Source organism: Seriola lalandi, unplaced genomic scaffold, assembly GCF_002814215.2.
Source record: "Seriola lalandi dorsalis isolate HSWRI2012SDOR001 ecotype SW California unplaced genomic scaffold, Sedor1 jcf7180002054517, whole genome shotgun sequence".
NCBI lineage: Eukaryota > Metazoa > Chordata > Actinopteri > Carangiformes > Carangidae > Seriola > Seriola lalandi.
This window is the reverse complement of record NW_019525070.1, coordinates 1,451,617-1,470,301: the sequence shown is the minus strand read 5'-3', so window position 1 is coordinate 1,470,301 and position 18,685 is coordinate 1,451,617. Positions and strand designations below refer to the sequence as shown.

Below are 18,685 nucleotides of genomic sequence, written 5' to 3'. Positions count from 1 at the left end.
TAAATTATGAACTGACACAAAAACTAAGGTCAGAAATTGTGTCATAGATTTTTTTGGCTCAGGAATGATCTGTGAAAATTGCCTGAAGGGTGCCAAACATTAGCTAGACCCCTGTAGTGACTGTTAAGGTAATTTAGAATGGTTTTCTTTTGATTAAAAGGTTCCATGTAACCCCAAGGGAATGTTTCCCCATAATAGATTTTCTTATAGGAAATACCCCACCCCCACCTTTTAAAAGTTTTTCAGGGGACTTTGTGTGAAAAGTGGTAGGCGTGATTATTCAGCGTAATGGAGAGAAAAAAAGAAAACATTCTGCAGAATGTTTTCTTTTGGGGAAAAAAGTCAAAATTTGCAATTTTTTTCTCAGAATTAAAGATTAAAGAAGAATTCCAAAACAACAACTAATTTTCACAATTGGCCCTATTCCTCTTCCGTACAATGCACATACATACAAAATGTAAGAAAAAGTCCACTGAGTTACAGCTAGCCTCTCTTTTGCCGAGTGAGTGTTTGGGTGTTTTGTTTTATCTTAAAATTGCAAATTGCCAGTCTCAGTGGATGTGATTTATTTTCAGTCATTATTCATTATTGTAATTTCATTTTAAGATTTAATGTGCATATGTCCACAGTGGAATAATTTGTGATGCATCCTTTTCTTCACTCCTGCTTCTCACTACAGCTGCTCTCCTCTTACCGGAATTGAAGAGCCAACAGGAAGGATAGAATGGAGAAGAGAAAATAGTGCATTGCATTTGGAACACTCCATTGTCATTACAGTCGTAAATGGCAAAATTCCCAGTAGTAAGTGTGTGGTTACAATGTCACACACTCGCGCGCACGCACACGCACACACACACACACACACACACACACACACACACATCCAAACACAAACACACACACACACACACACACACACTATTAGAGCCTTGGTGCCACCAGGTGGTATAATACATCTATTACAGTAGAGTGAGATTCAAACACTTAAATAGTAAATAGTACAGTAATACTGTGACATACTCTGGTGGATGAACTATTTAGATCTTTTACTTAATAGAAACAATGAAAATAGGGCCTACTCTCTTTTACAAGTAAAAACAGTGCATTAAAAATTGTACTTAAGTAGAAGTAGCCTATTATCAGCAAATTGTACTTCAAGCACAGTGTTAATATAAATATATAAATACATACATATAAATGTACAATACCCAACTGTTTTGGGTATGCTAAATGTAGGTCGACCTCATCTAGGCCTATATGATATTTTCATGCAAGCAAGGATGTGTAGGTTAAATTTTGCTTGGTTTTATTTTGAAATGACCGGAAACGCTTAGCTATTCTTGGTAGCTACGTAATGCTAGCTGATTTCTGTTGCCTGCATCTTCCTCACCAACCAAAGACCAAAGCCAAATACAAGAAGCTGCATTTCCTCGGCTTATAATAAGTCTTTAGTCCTGTTTCTGTTAATTTTTAAAGTAATGTAGAATGGCGTCGGGTTTTGGGAAGATTGTCGTCGGTACTTATGTGGAGATAAAGCGCAGTGATGGTAAGTTTCACCCTGTCTATTCTTTTCTCGCCGCACTGTGCAAGTTGTTTGAGGATCTTTGTTGCTGCGGTGCTGTTGAATACAGCAACCGTTGTTCCTGACTGCGGAGCGTAACGTTCACGTTAGCTAAACGAAATTGTTAATACTGGCTGTCAGGGCGGAGTGCTTCAAAATGGCCAAAGCCTTTGAATGAGCCTTTACCTTTGTTAGCTAGCTTCTATGCGAATCCGAGAGACATTTTCGTCCATAGCCATTAATTATTATCGTATGATAACAGTAAATGCGGCTAATTAGAAATCAGCGAAGCAAAAACACCAACGTTGGTGTTAGTATATAACGTCACCCAAATTATTTCTTGTAAAAAGGAATTCAAATTTAACATTAGGCAAGCTAGCTCAATTGCTAACCAAGTTAGCTTAACGTTAGCGGCTTCGATAGAGAGCAATGGTCTCTTGTGACTAGCTAAACGGCTAACGCTAGCTAATGTTACCCGGCTTTATTACAGAAGTAGCGCTGGGCTGAAACCTAACCACGATCCATTTAGTTAACGAGAAGTTTGCTCTCTGCCTGAATTTTATGTCCTATATAATTCATGTATTAGTTATACATTTTTACTGAGCTACCTGAACTAACGTTAGTTGTTATGAACTCCCTCTAATTATGTCCTAAATCCAATAATGTTTTTGACACCGCGTAAATTTGACATGCTTTGTAACACCACAGACACACGTATCCCAAGAATCTTGGCATTTATTGCATTGTTTTTTTAGATGATGAATGATAATATATTAAACTTTATCAATGAAATCTGATTATAGATAATGTAACCCTACATGAAGAAAAACAAACAGAGCCTATGACAGCTCTGTGATGGCTAGTGATTGAAGTACTGCATAATGTAGCTAACTGCCACCAGGAAGAACCTGGGATTACAATGCACCCACTGGAGCTTCTGTTTTTTTTTGAAGGGTTAACAGAGAAGTACACCGAGACAGGGATAGGCGGTTTGTTGTATGACTCTTCTCTAAGTGAATGGCTGCTTTATTCTGCCTGTGTTGTGTAGTTGTTGAGCATTGCTTGAGGGCTAGGCAGCCAAAGATAGAAGAAAAGTTTATGTCATTCCTGTGGGCCCTTCCAGGATTAAGCTAAACCCAGTGATAATATTTTGCAATAAATCCTCAAACAACAAATACTCTTTTGAGCAAGTGTGTGTATTTAACCATTGTACTGGTTGTTGTTGATTATATTGTCCTTAATTCCATCATCCCTGAGTCATTTGATCATACTATCCTAGGTGTCCTGAGATCAGGGGTGAGATGTGAAAGACATGCTCAGCAGGCCCAGAAAGAGAAGCGGTTCTGTCTGTCTGTTTCCCTGCTGGTTGGTGTTGCATCCAGAGCAGGGATTGCCCTCTCTCTGGGGGGTTGGTGGCGGGGCTGGTTCAGATTCAAGCCAGATTCAGGCTATTAGCCACCACCCCATCTGTTGCAGCCAGCTCCCTCGATTCTGCCAGCACTCACTCTCACTCCCTCTGCGTTTTTTTCCCTTTCATAGTCAGTCCTTGTGAGAGCAAGATGTCATAGAGAATAATCTTGTGCTGTTCAATAGATGACCTGCAGTCACTGGTTAGCTTATAACCCTGAGTGCAATGGGGTGTGTATGGTCTTTTTTAAATGTGATAATAGATTCCTTGTTTAATCTCTGACATGGATTATTTGTTATTCATTTATATGTGAAATATAGCAGTGTCTTTCAAAGTAGAGTACTGGAGACCTGGAGTCACCTATCATCTTAGTGATTATAGTTTTTTTCTTTTTTCTTAGATTTTATTTGTCACATGTTGACAAAGTTTAATTAATGGGTGTATTTGATTTTGTAGTGAAACTGATGCTCTGAAGGCTTTGTTTGTTCCTCAGGCTTAGCAGAGCTCGAAGCACCCCCTTTTAAGCCCCTTCGCCTACTGGGTGGTGTCAGCACCCATTCAGCCAGGTTTTAGTATAAAAGTGGGACACAGTGGACAGTGCATTCAGTTACAGAATATCAACATATCAACTGCTGTAAGACAAGCCAGTGTATGTGCAATTCAGCTCATCTGGCTATACAAATACAGTGTGTCCTTGTGAGAAGAAGGCATGCAACCTGTATAGTGAACTGAATTCAGAGGTGAATTAAATGTTGCCTTCATCAAGAAGGTCAGACTGCACAGGGACACAATATTACACCTGGATCTTGTAGGTATACAGTGTCTGCCACAGGACATATGCTGTGCCCTTGAAACTGAAGATGCTTTACTTATGATGAAATTATTAATCAACTGACTAAAAGGCAGACAAAGTTGCTAGTTTAAGTCACTTATCAATTGCAAGCAGACAATTCCTTTGCCTTTTTAAATTAATTCTACTATATATATAAATATATACATATTCTGAGTGTGGACTCTGATAATTGTTATTTTTAGTACATGATAGTTTAATTATCTAAAAAGTCTTCAGTTTAGCATTGTTACATTATTGCACTACGCCATCGGTGGATGTGGAGGCAGTTAGTTGTTTTTACATTAAAAAATACTGTCTTGGTCTTTGTGCCCCCAGATCTGTAGACCTTTGGCTACAGCATGTTAGACAGGCTACACGTCAATTGTTGTGTATGGTGTTACTGTGGCTTTGGCCTCCGTTCTCAGTTTATGTAGTCAGTGCCATTGATAACTGCATATTTCTACAAGCAATAGCATTGCTTAGGTTTGATTTAGAGTTTGCCAGTACGTTCACCTCTCTTGGAATTCAAATTCATTATTGGTACATCATGTCAAAGATGCACAATGTTTTGTATTAACAGTGCTGTCAACATACAAAAAAAGATGCCACTGCGTGCTAGTTAATACAACAGACATCTTGCTAAGTCAGCAGAGCTGTGAAGAAAAATTTAGCTTCATATAACATTTATTTGTGTCAAGCTGGTTTAGTGTTGCAATTTGATTCCTCTTCTGTGATTTACATTGGAACGGGCAGAACTACAATTTGTGTATTTTAGGAATGAAAGTGTTCCAAATTTTATATTTAGATTAACTTTAGTTTTACTGAAAGTTATGTGGTGTAACAAGATTTTTCTTTGCAAGTGGTTTGGAGGAAGTTTCTGCACGGCTGCTGTTACTCATGCAGCATATTGCTAAATGGAGTCCTATCTATGAACCCACAGGGATGTATGTGGTCTCAAACCTAACCTCTGACATTGGAAGGAAGCAGTCGTGATTTGGAGGGCCTTTTACTGACCGTCTGTTGGCTCACTAAATCCTCTGAGTGTTGCAGTCACTTCTGCAGCATGGCGTGCTTTCAGTACTTCTTAAGTAGAGGCGTGACACCAAGCACCACATGCCTGTTATTCCAGCCACCTTAACTGTCGTCAAGGTTTGTCTCCAAGCTGCTTTGTCACAGTCTGACAGTGGATTATTTGCACTGGTGTTCATTTCTAGCTGTCTCTCCACAGGGCAGACCTTGCAGATGTCAGCACAGAAGTTTCTGAAGTACAGTAAAAAGAGTTACATGTACAGTCAGACAGGTGAAAAATCAAAGAAAACTTGAATAAATGACTGGGTCAACATAGCGAATGCAGGTTCCTTCATATAGGACACAAGGGCTGACTCTATAGGTTTAAATATGAAAATGATGTGAATTATGTAATCAAGTAGACGTACTATCTAAATATTTTCTCTACCTTAATTTTGATTTAAACTAGTTTTATGAAATGTACTAATGTACAGATATTTGAGGCCCACGGACAATTTTAAAGGAGGGTAGGACCGGGTGGTAAGCTGACATCATTAATGTTCAGGAAGGTTTTATGGCCATGGCATGTATAGCAGTATGGTTTATGTATGCAGAATTATGCTTAGGTAATTATTGTTTAATTTACAGGAATAGCAATGTTAATTCAGATCAAGTCACTTGTTCTTTTATTCATTTATTTATTTTGCGGTAAAATATACTCTTTTATATCAGAGAATGTATCAAATAACAGTATTGTATAATCTGATACAATGGTAAAGCGATGCATCCTACTGTTTAAATATTGACAATCCCCAAACAAGGGTGCTTTTGATCAAGTGTAAATTAACAACCGCGGCTGATAGAGAGTTCATTCTTTTCTTTTTTTAACATATGGGATAGGTCTACCCTTTTAAGCCCAAATGTCCTCAGCTTTAGGGTCCACAAAAGGGTCTTCCCCAACTTTCCCTGTTTTAAGACACCAGCTTACCTTTTTCTGCATTTCGCCAGTGTAAAACCATTGTAAGGTAAGCCAGTCAAACGTTCAGCAGTTAAGAGCACTAAAAGCATCTTTGCTTGCAAGCTCCCTGTGTGTCTCTGAATAATGGATACAGGAACATGGTGTTTCCCTGGATTGTGCTGGGAATGTACAGCATACAGTCAGATCCACAGAGACAAAGATGGGAGGGCTGAGCAGGCTCTTTACAGCTGGTATTATTACGCTGCAGACAGTGAGGCGGACAGAAGCATACAGGCTAGTGGCAGCAATAGCAGCTGTGTGCTTGTCTCTGTTATCAGTGATTTTCTGTAATGGGTCATTATGAAACCTCATGGTCAGAACTTACCAACATTAGCCTCACTCTATTGCCTTGCTTTCATTTGAAATTTAAAGGATCCCATTGCCTCCTGATTTATTTAGATAAAATAAAAAATAAATAAATAAATAAAAACTGTCTTCAGTTAATAATGTAAGCATAGACAAGATTTGGTTTAGTAGAGCATCATTCAACACTGTGCTAGTGACAATAAAACAAATGCTATTCCATTTTTGATTACAGCTTCCTTAGAATCATTAATTTGGACAAAATTGTTTAATGATTATACAAGGTCATATAGTCACACAGTGATTCAACTGAAAGTTAGTAAGTGATAATATTGAATCACTGCCAGGTGCCATTTGTGTTAATTATGTGCTCCACAAAATAAGTTTAGATAAATGGCACAGGGCAGCTAAGAAATTAAGAATATAACACTTTATATACATAATTTAAAACTGAAATATGAACACAGTACATCAATGTGTTGTGACTAAACAGTTAATACAATTAACACTATCAAAAACTGAATCCTTTTCAGGTTCTTCCACCTTGCTGCATCTCTAAATAAAAACATTTCTACTTTAACAGGACCATGTACAGATCTGATAAGGCTAGCAGGTGGTAATTAGGCCTTTTGTAATTAACCCTACTAATACTTTACAAGGAGAGGTATTAGTGCAATCCATTTTATGTGAACCTGTGTGTGTCAGAGAAAAAGAAAAACATGAGACTGCAAATACTACAGGACCAGTATTACTTCACTCGTAAACAATATAAAATATTGCTACCATTTGGTCAACTTGGCATCCAAAAGCTGATGACTTGTGGCAATCCCTGCAGCTATTTCTTAAAAATTAAGAACTCAATAATGTTATTCTGTCAATCTGATCTTTGTTTATTATCTATCTATGATACTTTCACAGGACGTATACACCAGGCAATGGTGACCTCACTGAATGAGGACAACGAGAGCGTCACAGTGGAGTGGATAGAAAATGGAGACACAAAAGGGAAAGAGGTAAAACGCCCTTCACGATCACTCACAGCACCAGTAGCAGCAGCATGTTCTTTTATGTTCCAAAGCAATGAATAATGCATCCAAAGACATTCAGGAGCTGCGATGATTACACAACCAGCCTGCATGTACCACAACAGCGTATAGCCATCACCCCCTCTGTACGCTGTTGTTAGCATAAACTAACACAAAATGTCACTCTGGTCCTACACCGTGTACACTCAACAGTAACTAATCTGCAAATCAGCTTTATTGTATTCTTTTTTATGTTATATGTTAGTATATAAAGTGTCACTCATAAATTGGCCTCCCTTATTGAGAGGTATTCCAGTCATTTGGACAGTGAAATTGATACCCAGTAAAATCAGAATCTTCCATGATCAGAAGCTCTCTCTTTCTAGCTCATTGAAAGGTGGCTGGTAAAAGTTCATAGTTTACAAATATAAAACACAAAACATCACAGGTTACAACTAAAGTTATGATCCATCTTAAAGCACTCAAAATACAAGTGAACAAAAGTGCACTTCTGAAATGTTCACTTTCAGGTTACTCTTACTTTTTCTAGGATAGACCCAAAGTATTTCTATGTTGAATGTTTATGTCTATGACAAATGGGAAGTCATAGTGTTTCTACAGTGATTAGCATACATGTAATCGGTTGACTTTGGAATTAATACTCCTCTGCTTCTGGACAGATTGATTTGGAGAGTATATTTGCACTTAATCCAGATGTGGCTCCAGATGAGGAGATTGCCCCTAGTCCAGAGACTCCACCCCCACCTACACCCACATGTGTGAAGGTCAACAAAATTGCAAAGGTGAGTACCAGTGTCCCACCTTCACTTGCAACAACACTAAGAAATCAGTGAAAGGAATCATTTTAGATTGTCTAAATACTAGAAAGGTTATTTACTGTCTTTTTAATTTGATTTTCTCCCTCCACTTTACATTCTTCATTTACATCATAACAAGAGGGAATTTAAAGTCCTCAGACTTTCTCAGGCGGTTGCAGTTTGCTGTACCTTAATATAGAACCTGGATCCTTCTAGGTAACAAGCTAAGTGGTTATGTTAAGTACAGTGTGTGAAGTACACGGTAGATTAGGGCAGCTCCATATTGTCACGTAAACACTGAGATTATTTTGGTAAATTTTGCAGTCGTGATTTAATCTGCTCTGTAGTATAAATTTTCTTTTAGGTTTGCAAAATATAAAACGTTTAAGGTCAAAACTGAGGCAATGAATAATGAGGTTATGTTGCTTGACTATATATAAGTTATTTTACTTTACAATGTGCAGTTTAATTGGCCAGAAATAGGGCTCTGCCACACTAATAGGATACTGTAATTTTGGCCTTTAGCGATTTTATAATTTAAGTACTTTGCGATAAGCTGTACTGTAGATCCAGTGGGTCTCCTACTTTTGTTTGTGTTTGTGTACACAACCATTTTATAACACCTCCATTTTCCCAGTTTTTATTGGAACTTCAGAAAATCAAGTCCAGCGAATAACCTAAAATGGTATATAGTGGCAGTCCCCAACCTTTTTTGCACCATGAACCGGTTTTGGAAAGACAAATTTCTCACAGACCAGTTGTTGCTATTATTTTATATACTATAAGCTTAACCAGCGTGATGCTGTTGTGTAAATAATAAATAGTTCAAAATATCTCTTCTGTTTGATGCTTTTTGAACAGGTGATTTGTTAAACTGTGTTACTACACTCTGTATGCATTATTAGGACAATACTGTAATGCAGGAAGTAGTACTGTATATTGCCATCAGAATGGTGAGAAAAAGGCAGGTAACAAAGGAAGATGGGCTGGTTGGTCAGGAGTTCATCCTACAGCAAGATAATGACCCAAAACATTAGAAGAAAAGAACCTGACGGTGGCTTCACACGTTGGAAGACCAGCAGACCAGATCTCCAGCCTTAAACTCCATCAAGTTGGTTTAGAAGAACTGGACAGAAGATTGAGAAGTGGAAAACATTTGTGGGAACTCGTGCAACAGTGTTGGGAAAACCTTTGAGAGTAATATATTTGTTGAAAGAACGCCACAAGTGAGTTCAGATGCCGAATGAGTCAAAACCTTTCAAAATAATACAATTTAGTTGAACAAGAAGTCCACGATTGCTTATTTTTAAAATCTCCAATTGTTTATTTGTTTTACACTTTAATTTCAGAAGAACTGAAACTGAACTTTGCACATTTAAATAAAGCCAAAATTACAGTATCCTATCAGCGTGGCAGAGCCCTTTTTCTGGCCAATTAAACAACACAATTTAAACAGCTGGTGTTCTAAATCTTTTGACCAGTAGTGTATATATGTATATGAATGTATGTGGTCTACTAACTTTTATTTCTTTTTTAAAGATACCTTAAGAGGTGTGCATTGGCAGCGTCATCACAAACATTAGCGTTAATATAAGAGTTCTCTGTACTCAACACTAATCTGATTCTCAGACTTTGTCTATTTCTGCACTTCTACAAAACAGAGGCAGGCGGAAGAGGTTGAAAACTGAATAGGATAAAAGGATGTTTCCCTGTTCAGTTCCTGAGCAGCAATGAAATATGTAAACATGAAATTAGGAATCACCTATCACTAATCCTCTTGGCCTAGAATCTAATATCTTACTGTGGCTTTTTTCTCTCTCTCACAGAACCGTCGGACAATAGCACCTACTAAGAATGAGACTCCGTCCAGGGATAATAGAGGTTTGTTTTTGTTTACTTATCCTTTGTTATGTCACAATCGTTTATGATTTGATGGTTTACTGTCAATGCATAGGAAAAGCTGTTGCATACAGTCAGCTAAGTTAAATTTAACTTGTTCTGTTTTAATCCAAAGCTCAAAAGTTGTGCTTTAGTAGCATATGAATCAAACGGTCTCTTTTCTTAATTCTTGTGTTTTTGTGTTTTCAGTGATTCCGACCCGCGCCAGAACCCAGCAGCCTCAGCAACCAGAGCCGGCACCACCACCTCCACCCCAGCAGCCTGCACAGCCCAATCAAGCACAGACGCAACAGCAACTGCAGAATGGTAACGTGATCAAAACATTGTGTGTTTTTAACTAACATATGATGGGATCTAACTGTGAGCTTCCTCAAGAAAATACCATTTTCAGAGAACCAGTTGTTACATTTACTGTATTTCTGGTCAATTGATGTAGGCCATCTGCTGAAACAAACATCTGATCATAACTTTTTAATATCTCATGTTTTTGTTGACTACATGTTTATCACAGAATCCTCACATCATCCGATATCCAGAAAGGAGTCTGGACAGCTTTGTATGTATCAACTGCATGTTTCCCATGCCCTCAATGCTTCATGGTGATTCTAATAGAGTTCCCAATAGAATCTGAGAGTCCTCTAGTCCTGCAAGAAGATTGTACACCTAAAATGTCTGTCAGATACTATTCAGTGCTCTGTTGTGTTGGAGAAGTACCACAACAAATCCATCCAGCAGACAGGCTTTCTGGGTATTAGACAGGGAGTTTAAAAAAAAAGGTTTGCACTGCTGCGCTGTCTTTTCCCCGTCTGATTTCTGCTGAGTCACACTTAAGCACATGTGGAAAAGCGTGTGGCACTCTGCGGTATTCCCAGGCTCAGACAGCAACAATAACCTTTTTCTTTACCCTGCGTTCCTTCCAAGTGTTCACTCTCAATTGATGAGCTAAGAGGAGATGGAGGGAAACGCTTTGTTCCCCCTCCTCACCCCTCAGCTCCCCCACAAACTGCTCATGAGACTGAGTAACCCATAAGTAGTGACGATGCTGCATCCCTCTTACATTGCCTTGTCCCGGTGCTGACCCAGCTCATCTTCTCCACCCAGATTAGAGCAGATTATTAATCCCTCTGCTCTGATAGTCTGGGTTCTCAGGGACTGGAGCCAGCAGGAGGCCAGGACTGTATTACAGGGCCTCAGGCAGGCTTTGCAGTGGAAATCTGGGGTTGTAGCAGCAAGCTAATCAGATAACACTGATTTTTATGAAGTCTGCAAGGAATCAGAAGTGGCTTTTACTCACATATTTGCTAACCTGTGTTTTTTTGTTACGGTTACTAAGCGATTACGATTGACCTGAAACAACACTAATCTCTGTGGGTGTGCTGTGCTGGGAGATTTGGAATAACCTCCTGGTTGATTGAAACAATTTTCTACTCACCCTTGATTTGAAACAAAGTTTAATTTTTATTGGTGTAATTGTAGTAACACAAGGTACATATCCTACATTGTAAGTGATGTGTTTTAGCAGTCCCCTGGTCCAGTCGTGTTTTAGAACACAGATAGAAGGGATAAATGAAGACGGCATGTTTTGAACACACTGTAAAGGCCTTTTGTTGGTAGAGAAAGCAGCTAGTGTCATACTGGAGGCACTGTGTACAAGCCACTGCATCCTGGTCTGTGGTTGAACAGTATCACTGTTCTGCTTTGTTGGAAATAGCCCAAGGTTTATCCCTTCTATATGAAGGAAGAGAAAGGAAAGACTCACTGAGAGAAAGATGCTGCTCAAGCTGGGGGGAAAGACTGAGGAAATAGAAGAAACAGATTGGATGAGAGAGGAAGAGACCTTTTTTGAAAGAGAGGCTATTGGCTTATTCAGTGAAAGGTAGAAGAGTTACTGTTTATCTTGTCTTTATGGCAGCGAGGAGGAAGTCAAACTGCGTGAAGGAAGTGGAGAAACTACAGGAGAAGCGAGAGAGGCGTCGGCTTCAGCAACAGGAGCTCAGGGAGAAGAGAGCTCAGGTACATCAATATTATTCACCTTTCTCCCTCCTACTGAACAAAATGTATTTGATGAATCTTGTTAACCACTTAAGTTCTTCACATTGTGATGATAAACTGAAAGACATTTTTCCTATTGGTGAATAAACTGGCACCTCACTCTGTCATTTTGTCTCTCCTTGTCCTCGTTCAGGAGGTGGATACCACCATTCCTAACTATGAGATCATGTACATGATCCGAGATTTCCGAGCCAGTCTAGACTACCGGCCCCTGACCACAGCAGATTTGGTGAGTAGAGACTGTGGCTTCTTCTTCTCCACTGATTTTTATATGTTGGCCGTTAGTAACAAATAATAAAATGTCCTTCTCTGTTGCACTGTCCAGATCGAAGAGCACAGAATATGTGTTTGTGTGAGGAAACGTCCACTCAACAAAAAAGGTAAAGCCTTTTATCGCTAACAACATTGGTCCTGCGACCAATCACACTATATCATGTTCTGTTTGAAATATTTTATCTTCAAAATTTTAATGTGATTGAAAGTCTCGGCTCTGCTGTGTTCCAGAGTTGGCCATGAAGGATTTGGATGTGATCACCATCCCCAGCAAGGATGTGGTGATGGTTCATGAACCTAAACAAAAAGTGGACCTGACCCGCTACCTTGAGAACCAGACCTTCCGCTTTGACTACGCCTTTGATGACAGCACCACCAACGAGATGGTTTACAGGTTTGTAACAACTAACCAACCAAGCCAGAAAGCCAAGTTGTTTCATATGCTCTTATAGTTCACAGAAGTCACACTTGACTTCTGAATTAATGACTAACACGTTTCTTGTTTGTACATGGTTAGATGTTAGATCTTGCCTTTGCAGATTTAGTAGTGAATGGATGTGTGTTGTGTCTTATCCTGCAGGTTCACTGCCAGACCTCTAGTGGAGACCATTTTTGAGAGAGGCATGGCTACCTGCTTTGCCTATGGACAGACAGGCAGTGGAAAAACACATGTGAGTTACATGCAATGTCTCCTTCAAATAGCCAAAAACCACACATCACTTACCACAGATCAAACCTTGTTGTTCATATTGAGAGATTTGCTTTACCTATTTACTTATATTTACTTATATTGTATTGTGTGGTGTATTTTAGACTATGGGTGGAGATTTCTCTGGGAAGAACCAAGACTGCTCTAAAGGAATTTATGCATTAGCTGGTAAGGCAGTGAAATTATGTTTACTGTGCTTGTTTGGGATGTTCTAGTGAGCAAAGGTGTTCAAATGTAATTTGTTTGGTTATTACATTATAAACAGTTTTGTTTGCTCGGGTGACATTTTCAGATCTGTCATCTCTTTTCATACAGCTCGGGATGTATTTCTCATGTTGAAGAAACCCAACTACAAGAAGCTAGATCTACAAGTGTATGCAACCTTCTTTGAAATCTACAGTGGAAAGGCTAGTGATATGTAATCATATGTTTGTTTGTTTTTTGATTTTTTTTTTTTTCCTAAATAAAACATTAACCAATGCTGACTGTGTATGTGTTTTTAGGTGTTTGACCTGCTGAATCGTAAAGCTAAGCTGAGGGTGCTGGAGGATGGGAAACAGCAGGTGCAGGTTGTGGGGCTTCAGGAGAAGGAGGTCAAGTGCACAGAGGATGTCCTGAAACTCATAGAAGTGGGCAACAGCTGCAGGTATGACAACAGAAACTTGGTCAGTCAAGTTGTTGTTAGTGGTACAATCCCAATACTGAATTCTTGTATGTGTTGTTATGATGATATCATAAATCTGTGAAATACTTGTTTTTGTCCAGCATGAACTTAGCCTTCTGTGGTCATAATCCCTGTACTCCATGTTTGTGGCAATTAAAGGAGAGTCATGATATATTTTTTTTTTACCTTTTCTTGCTCCTGCTATTGTTCTTTTCTTGCTCTCTTCACCTTTGTTTGCACTTTGTTCAGCTTTGTCTCCTTCCTCTCTCTCCCAGAACATCAGGGCAGACGTCGGCCAACGCTCACTCATCTCGCAGCCATGCTGTATTCCAGATCATCCTGCGAAGGAAGGGGAAGATGCACGGCAAGTTCTCCCTCATCGACCTCGCAGGGAATGAGCGGGGGGCTGATACATCGAGTGCCGACCGCCAGACTCGTCTGGAGGGAGCTGAGATCAACAAAAGCCTGCTGGCCCTGAAGGTCTGTAGACAGGGAAGTAAAGTGGCAGTAGCTCTGTTTTTAGAGTCCCAAGTGTTTGATGCCACTTTTACTTTATTTATTTATTTATTGTTTGTGAAAAGACAAAATACACACTGATTGTAAATTGCTATTTCTTACTTACCATGTCACGTGTCGCTCTCTTCATGTTTCAGGAGTGTATCAGGGCTCTTGGGCGTAACAAGCCCCACACTCCATTTAGAGCCAGTAAGCTGACCCAGGTCCTGAGAGACTCCTTCATTGGGGAAAATTCACGCACATGCATGGTTAGTTCATTCTTTTCATAAATAATCATTCATTTCTCTGCCATATGTGACATTAATCTGAATGGTCCTCTCTCTTTCTCTGAACAGATTGCAACAATCTCTCCTGGTATGACATCCTGCGAGAATACACTCAACACACTACGCTACGCCAACAGGTGGGAATATGTTACTACTGCAGTGATTTTGGCAATGCCTTGTTGCCACAGGGACCAACTGAGATTATAAAATTGTAGCTCCTGTAATTCTTCTATAATCCCTAGTGCCCTTTGTATAGATTGAAATTAGCTGTACCAATGTTGTTGTGCAAGTTTCTCTGCCTACTCTCAGTAGTTCTCTTTAACTCTCTTGTATCCCTTCTCACTTCTCTTTGTCCTGCTTTGTTTCCCTTTTCTCTCCTGCCCTCTGCTCCTCTGTGCGCTGGTGTGGCTGGTGCCGCTGTGTAGAGTGAAGGAGTTTGGGATTAGTCCTTCGGACATCCCCTTCTCCCAGGGCAGTCAGGGGAGTCGCCCTGACCACTCGCCCACCAATACCTTTGAGTATGATGACTTTGCTGCTACCTCTCCCAGCAGGTCAAGCACTCCCCAAAGCACAGCACTGCACAAACGCGAACACACACACACACACACACGCACACGCATGCGCTCCCTTTAGGTTATGATCACATTATGATACACATCCATGATGTCATTTTAGCAGCTTTCATTCACTTCATCAGCTGTTCAGTGGAAATCGTCCCTCCCCTTCATCTGCATGATGTTTTCATCCTCCTCTCCTGCTTTGCCTTGTGCATTCACTTTTAGCTTTGACTAAGCTGTGGACTTAAATTTTTATTTTTTTTTTTTTAATTGTAACTGATTCCTGAAGAACATTACATCCATCTGCTAATGTGTGTGTCTTTTTATTTGTTGTGTGTGACACCATCAGTGGTGATGCCAGGACATCACACCAAAGCTGGTTGTGATTAGTAGGTAGAATGAATACATGGCAGGTCAAAACACTAAAACGTCCGTGAAGCTGTTCAGTAAGAGCATCCAGCCTGAGCTTTTGTTTGGGCTGGTAATCCCTCTCATATAGTCCTAATTAATTAGCGCTGGGCCTGCAGGTCAGCAACAGGGCTGTAATATCTCATCAGCTCTGTGTGGCCTCATTAAACATGAGCTCTGAGTCATTAGTGTTATAACTTCCCATGGGAGGCATTGTATTGGATTGCATTATATTGTACAGGTGAACCACACAAATTATATAAGGGTTAAAATATCAACAGGACCAACACAGTCATCTTTCCTCATGCATGATGTCACTGCTTTCATGGTGCTACCATCCTGTGCTACCTGTGAACGCTTTTGACCCTACAGTTAACATCACCCCCCCGCACCCACCCAAATCAAACAGCAGCCATGTTCAGAGTGGGTCTGCACTGTGAAAGACTCAGTCCTGACCAGCTCTACGTCTTTTCTCTGCAGGGTGAAGGAGCTGACAGTGGATCCCAACCAAGTGATGGAGGGGGGTCGACCCAACATCCATGCCATCAATCAGCTGGATCTTTTAGATGAGGAGTGGCTGAGTATCTCGCCACAGAGAGACGACCTCAAACTGCTCTGTGAGCAGAATGTAAGTACACTGTCAGCAATATGGTTCTTAACCTGTATCAAGGTATATGCAACATCCTATCATATATATTGTGATATAATTAATTTTATAGAAAATTATGAAGCTGTTTAAAATAAATCAAGTATCTGTCACCACTTTTGGTATGGACCATATCAAATAAAGAATCGACATGATCAGTAACATGTTCACTTTGTGACCCTGTAAATGTGTTTTCCAGGAGGAGGAAGTGTCTCCACAGCTCTTTACCTTCCACGAGGCAGTGTCTCAGTTAGTGGAGATGGAGGAGCAGGTCCTGGAGGACCACCGAGCTGTTTTCCAGGTCAGAACACTGAAGAAAACTTACATGAGCCTTTAAATACTACAGCTCACTCCTTTACCATCTGTGTTTTAGATGTGCAAATACAGCTAGATTCACACTTGGACATCACTGTAAACACTAAATAAAAGCAGTATACTGTGTTTATACAACGGTTTTGACATATTACTAATCATTTTGGTAAATCTGTTGCAAGGGAATTTAATTTTCCATGTTTTCTCTAGAAAACCGTACACTATTAACTAAATATGCGCTTGTATGTGTCCTCTGTAAACAGGAGTCCATCCGGTGGCTGGAGGACGAAAAGGTGCTGCTGGAGATGACAGAGGAGGTGGATTATGATGTGGAGTCGTACGCCACTCAACTGGAGCAGATCCTAGACCAGAAGATAGAAATCCTCACCGAGCTCCGAGGTATGACTTAAGTACAGACACACGTTGATGCCAATACATCCTGCTGTGACAAAACCATAATCACTTTTTTTTAACGATTATGTCTTTTCCTCTCCTCAACAGATAAAGTGAAGTCATTCCGCTCTGCACTCCAGGAGGAGGAGCAAGCCAGTAAGCAGATCAATCCCAAGAGGCCACGTGCTCTTTAGAAACTGGAGGCTGAAGAGGTTTAAGTGGCACATACAGAAACATAACCACTAGATGTTTGGCACAACTGGGGCTGGCAAGAACAGCAGTGAAAACACGAAAAAAGGACTGTCTGATGTATCAACAGGCTCAAGGAATTGCATTTGTTATGATCCCTCTCCTAACAAAACTGGCTGTTCACTCACTATGGTCTTGTTAGAAAACTTAGGAAGGAAAATAGTTTTATTTCCTTCCTTTTTTTAGTAGATTTTTTTTTTTTCATGAAGATTTAGGTTCCTCTCCCTGCTCTTCTTAAATTATTTTCTTTTATACTTGTTTGTACTTTATTTGAACAGAATATTTTTGACCTGGCTTAAGAGATCTTCATTGAACACGTTTTAAGGTTTACCACACAAACCAGTATTTCATTTCTGGTTGCCCTGGCTGACATGTCTGCATGTGCACTCTGTGATAGCGTATGTACGCCACTGTCCTCGGTTTTCATGCTTTTGAGTCCTCGGTTGGCACTGTAAAGTCATATCTCATTATAGGCAATCTCTCTTCTTTTCTTCCTTCTCAGAGTTTCTACCACTTTGGAAGAAGCCTTTAACTACAGTTGTGCTTCTTCTGTTTCTTTCCTTGTGTCCCTGAGAGGTTTTTTACATGTAGTTTGCTTCAGTTTGTGCCATTGCATTGTATGTGGCAACTGACTTAAGAGTTCTTAATGTAAAACATGTTTTCCACCCCTGTTTAACACTTTGTTATAAAAATGAAACTAGAAAAACCTGCTATTAATAAATGTATAGTGAAGACACCTGACCTACCATAGGTTATGTTGCTCAGTGTTTGCACCGGATGTAATGCTGGATGAAGTAATAAAGATTCATGTGTCTCATTTGAATGGCTTTTGAGAGAATGAATTAATTGGTTACGTTATAAAAACCCCGGACAGCATACTGCACTTCGGAAGAAGCAGATTTCACCCTGACATTTTGGTCAAGTGTGTGCATGACTAAGTTACTTAAATCCCAAATTCTCTTGATTTACAGAGGCTACCACCTCACATTATTTTAGAATAACAAAATAAAGGATGTATCTTGTAGCATTATACTTTGAGTTGTTTTGCATTTACAGAGAAACACCACATTGTGAGGGCATGGGCATCAGTATCCATGGTGACAGATGCCTCCTGATTAAAGTAACAAGTGCATCTCAAAGTTTACCTGGCATCCTCCATTTAAACCAATGGAACATCATGCAGTGAAGTGAGGTGATGGTGACAGGTTTAGAAAATGGCCTGAAGGTGATACTGCACACAGCTGTGAAAGGGTAAAACCAGTTATCTCTTACCTGAAAGGTTTCCGCAGCAGAAGCTCGAAGAATAACTGCCTAAATCGGCACAATTAAGACATGGTTTGTTACAGACATGGCATACAGCTGCAACAGTAGGGCTGACCTGCAGATGCCACCATTTAAACTGTAAACAAACATTTACCCACTGTTTTAATGAGGATGTAATTTCTACAATGTGGGGAGTTTCGTCTAGTTTGAAGGTTTTATTGTGAAAGGTTTTCAAAGGAAGCAACTAACATGTCAACGTCTGCCTTGATACCACAGGAGTCAACGGTTGTCACTCACATGTTCGTTGCCTTCTAGCGGTCACAGTGAGTAACTGCATCTGCATATTGTTCAAAGGCAATAATAGAGACCGTCACTGTAAAAACTACATATGTAATAAATACAAATACTTTACCTCTGGGAAATATTTTTTGGGGCAAAATGATGAATTTAAAAAACAAATTAATTAGTAAGAAAGTAAGTAACAGTTGCAGCTCTAGTCTGTAGT

General features: G+C 39.7%; 1 protein-coding gene across 4 annotated transcripts; it reads left to right on the top strand.

The window, feature by feature from the left end:
* Positions 1-1,347: 1,347 nt before the first annotated feature.
* Positions 1,348-17,740, top strand: LOC111660347 (kinesin-like protein KIF2A). Of its 4 annotated transcripts, XM_023413591.2 has the most exons (22): positions 1,348-1,546; positions 7,049-7,143; positions 7,836-7,958; positions 9,800-9,854; positions 10,062-10,178; positions 10,384-10,428; positions 11,785-11,885; positions 12,058-12,153; positions 12,250-12,304; positions 12,429-12,591; positions 12,778-12,868; positions 13,011-13,074; positions 13,222-13,313; positions 13,410-13,552; positions 13,846-14,050; positions 14,224-14,334; positions 14,422-14,489; positions 14,778-14,903; positions 15,798-15,945; positions 16,163-16,264; positions 16,539-16,674; positions 16,777-17,740. In XM_023413591.2, the coding sequence occupies exons 1-22, from the start codon at positions 1,486-1,488 to the stop codon at positions 16,860-16,862; spliced, it is 2,283 nt and encodes a 760-aa protein (XP_023269359.1). In that variant the 5' UTR covers positions 1,348-1,485; the 3' UTR covers positions 16,863-17,740. The 4 variants fall into 4 exon arrangements, with proteins under 4 accessions (XP_023269359.1, XP_023269360.1, XP_023269361.1 ...); XM_023413592.2 differs by lacking the exon at positions 10,384-10,428 and having other exon boundaries at positions 1,349-1,546; XM_023413593.2 differs by lacking the exon at positions 14,778-14,903 and having other exon boundaries at positions 1,349-1,546.
* The last annotated feature ends 945 nt before the right edge of the window (positions 17,741-18,685 follow it).

What these genes read in the sequence shown, in the direction of transcription:
- LOC111660347 (XM_023413591.2), top strand. Translation starts at nt 1,486, where the DNA reads ATGGCGTCGGGTTTTGGGAAGATTGTCGTCGGTACTTATGTGGAGATA. An exon ending in CCCTGACCACAGCAGATTTG is followed by an intron (nt 12,154 to 12,249) that starts GTGAGTAGAGAC and finishes TGCACTGTCCAG; the next exon opens with ATCGAAGAGCACAGAATATG. An exon ending in GAAGTGGGCAACAGCTGCAG is followed by an intron (nt 13,553 to 13,845) that starts GTATGACAACAG and finishes TCTCTCTCCCAG; the next exon opens with AACATCAGGGCAGACGTCGG.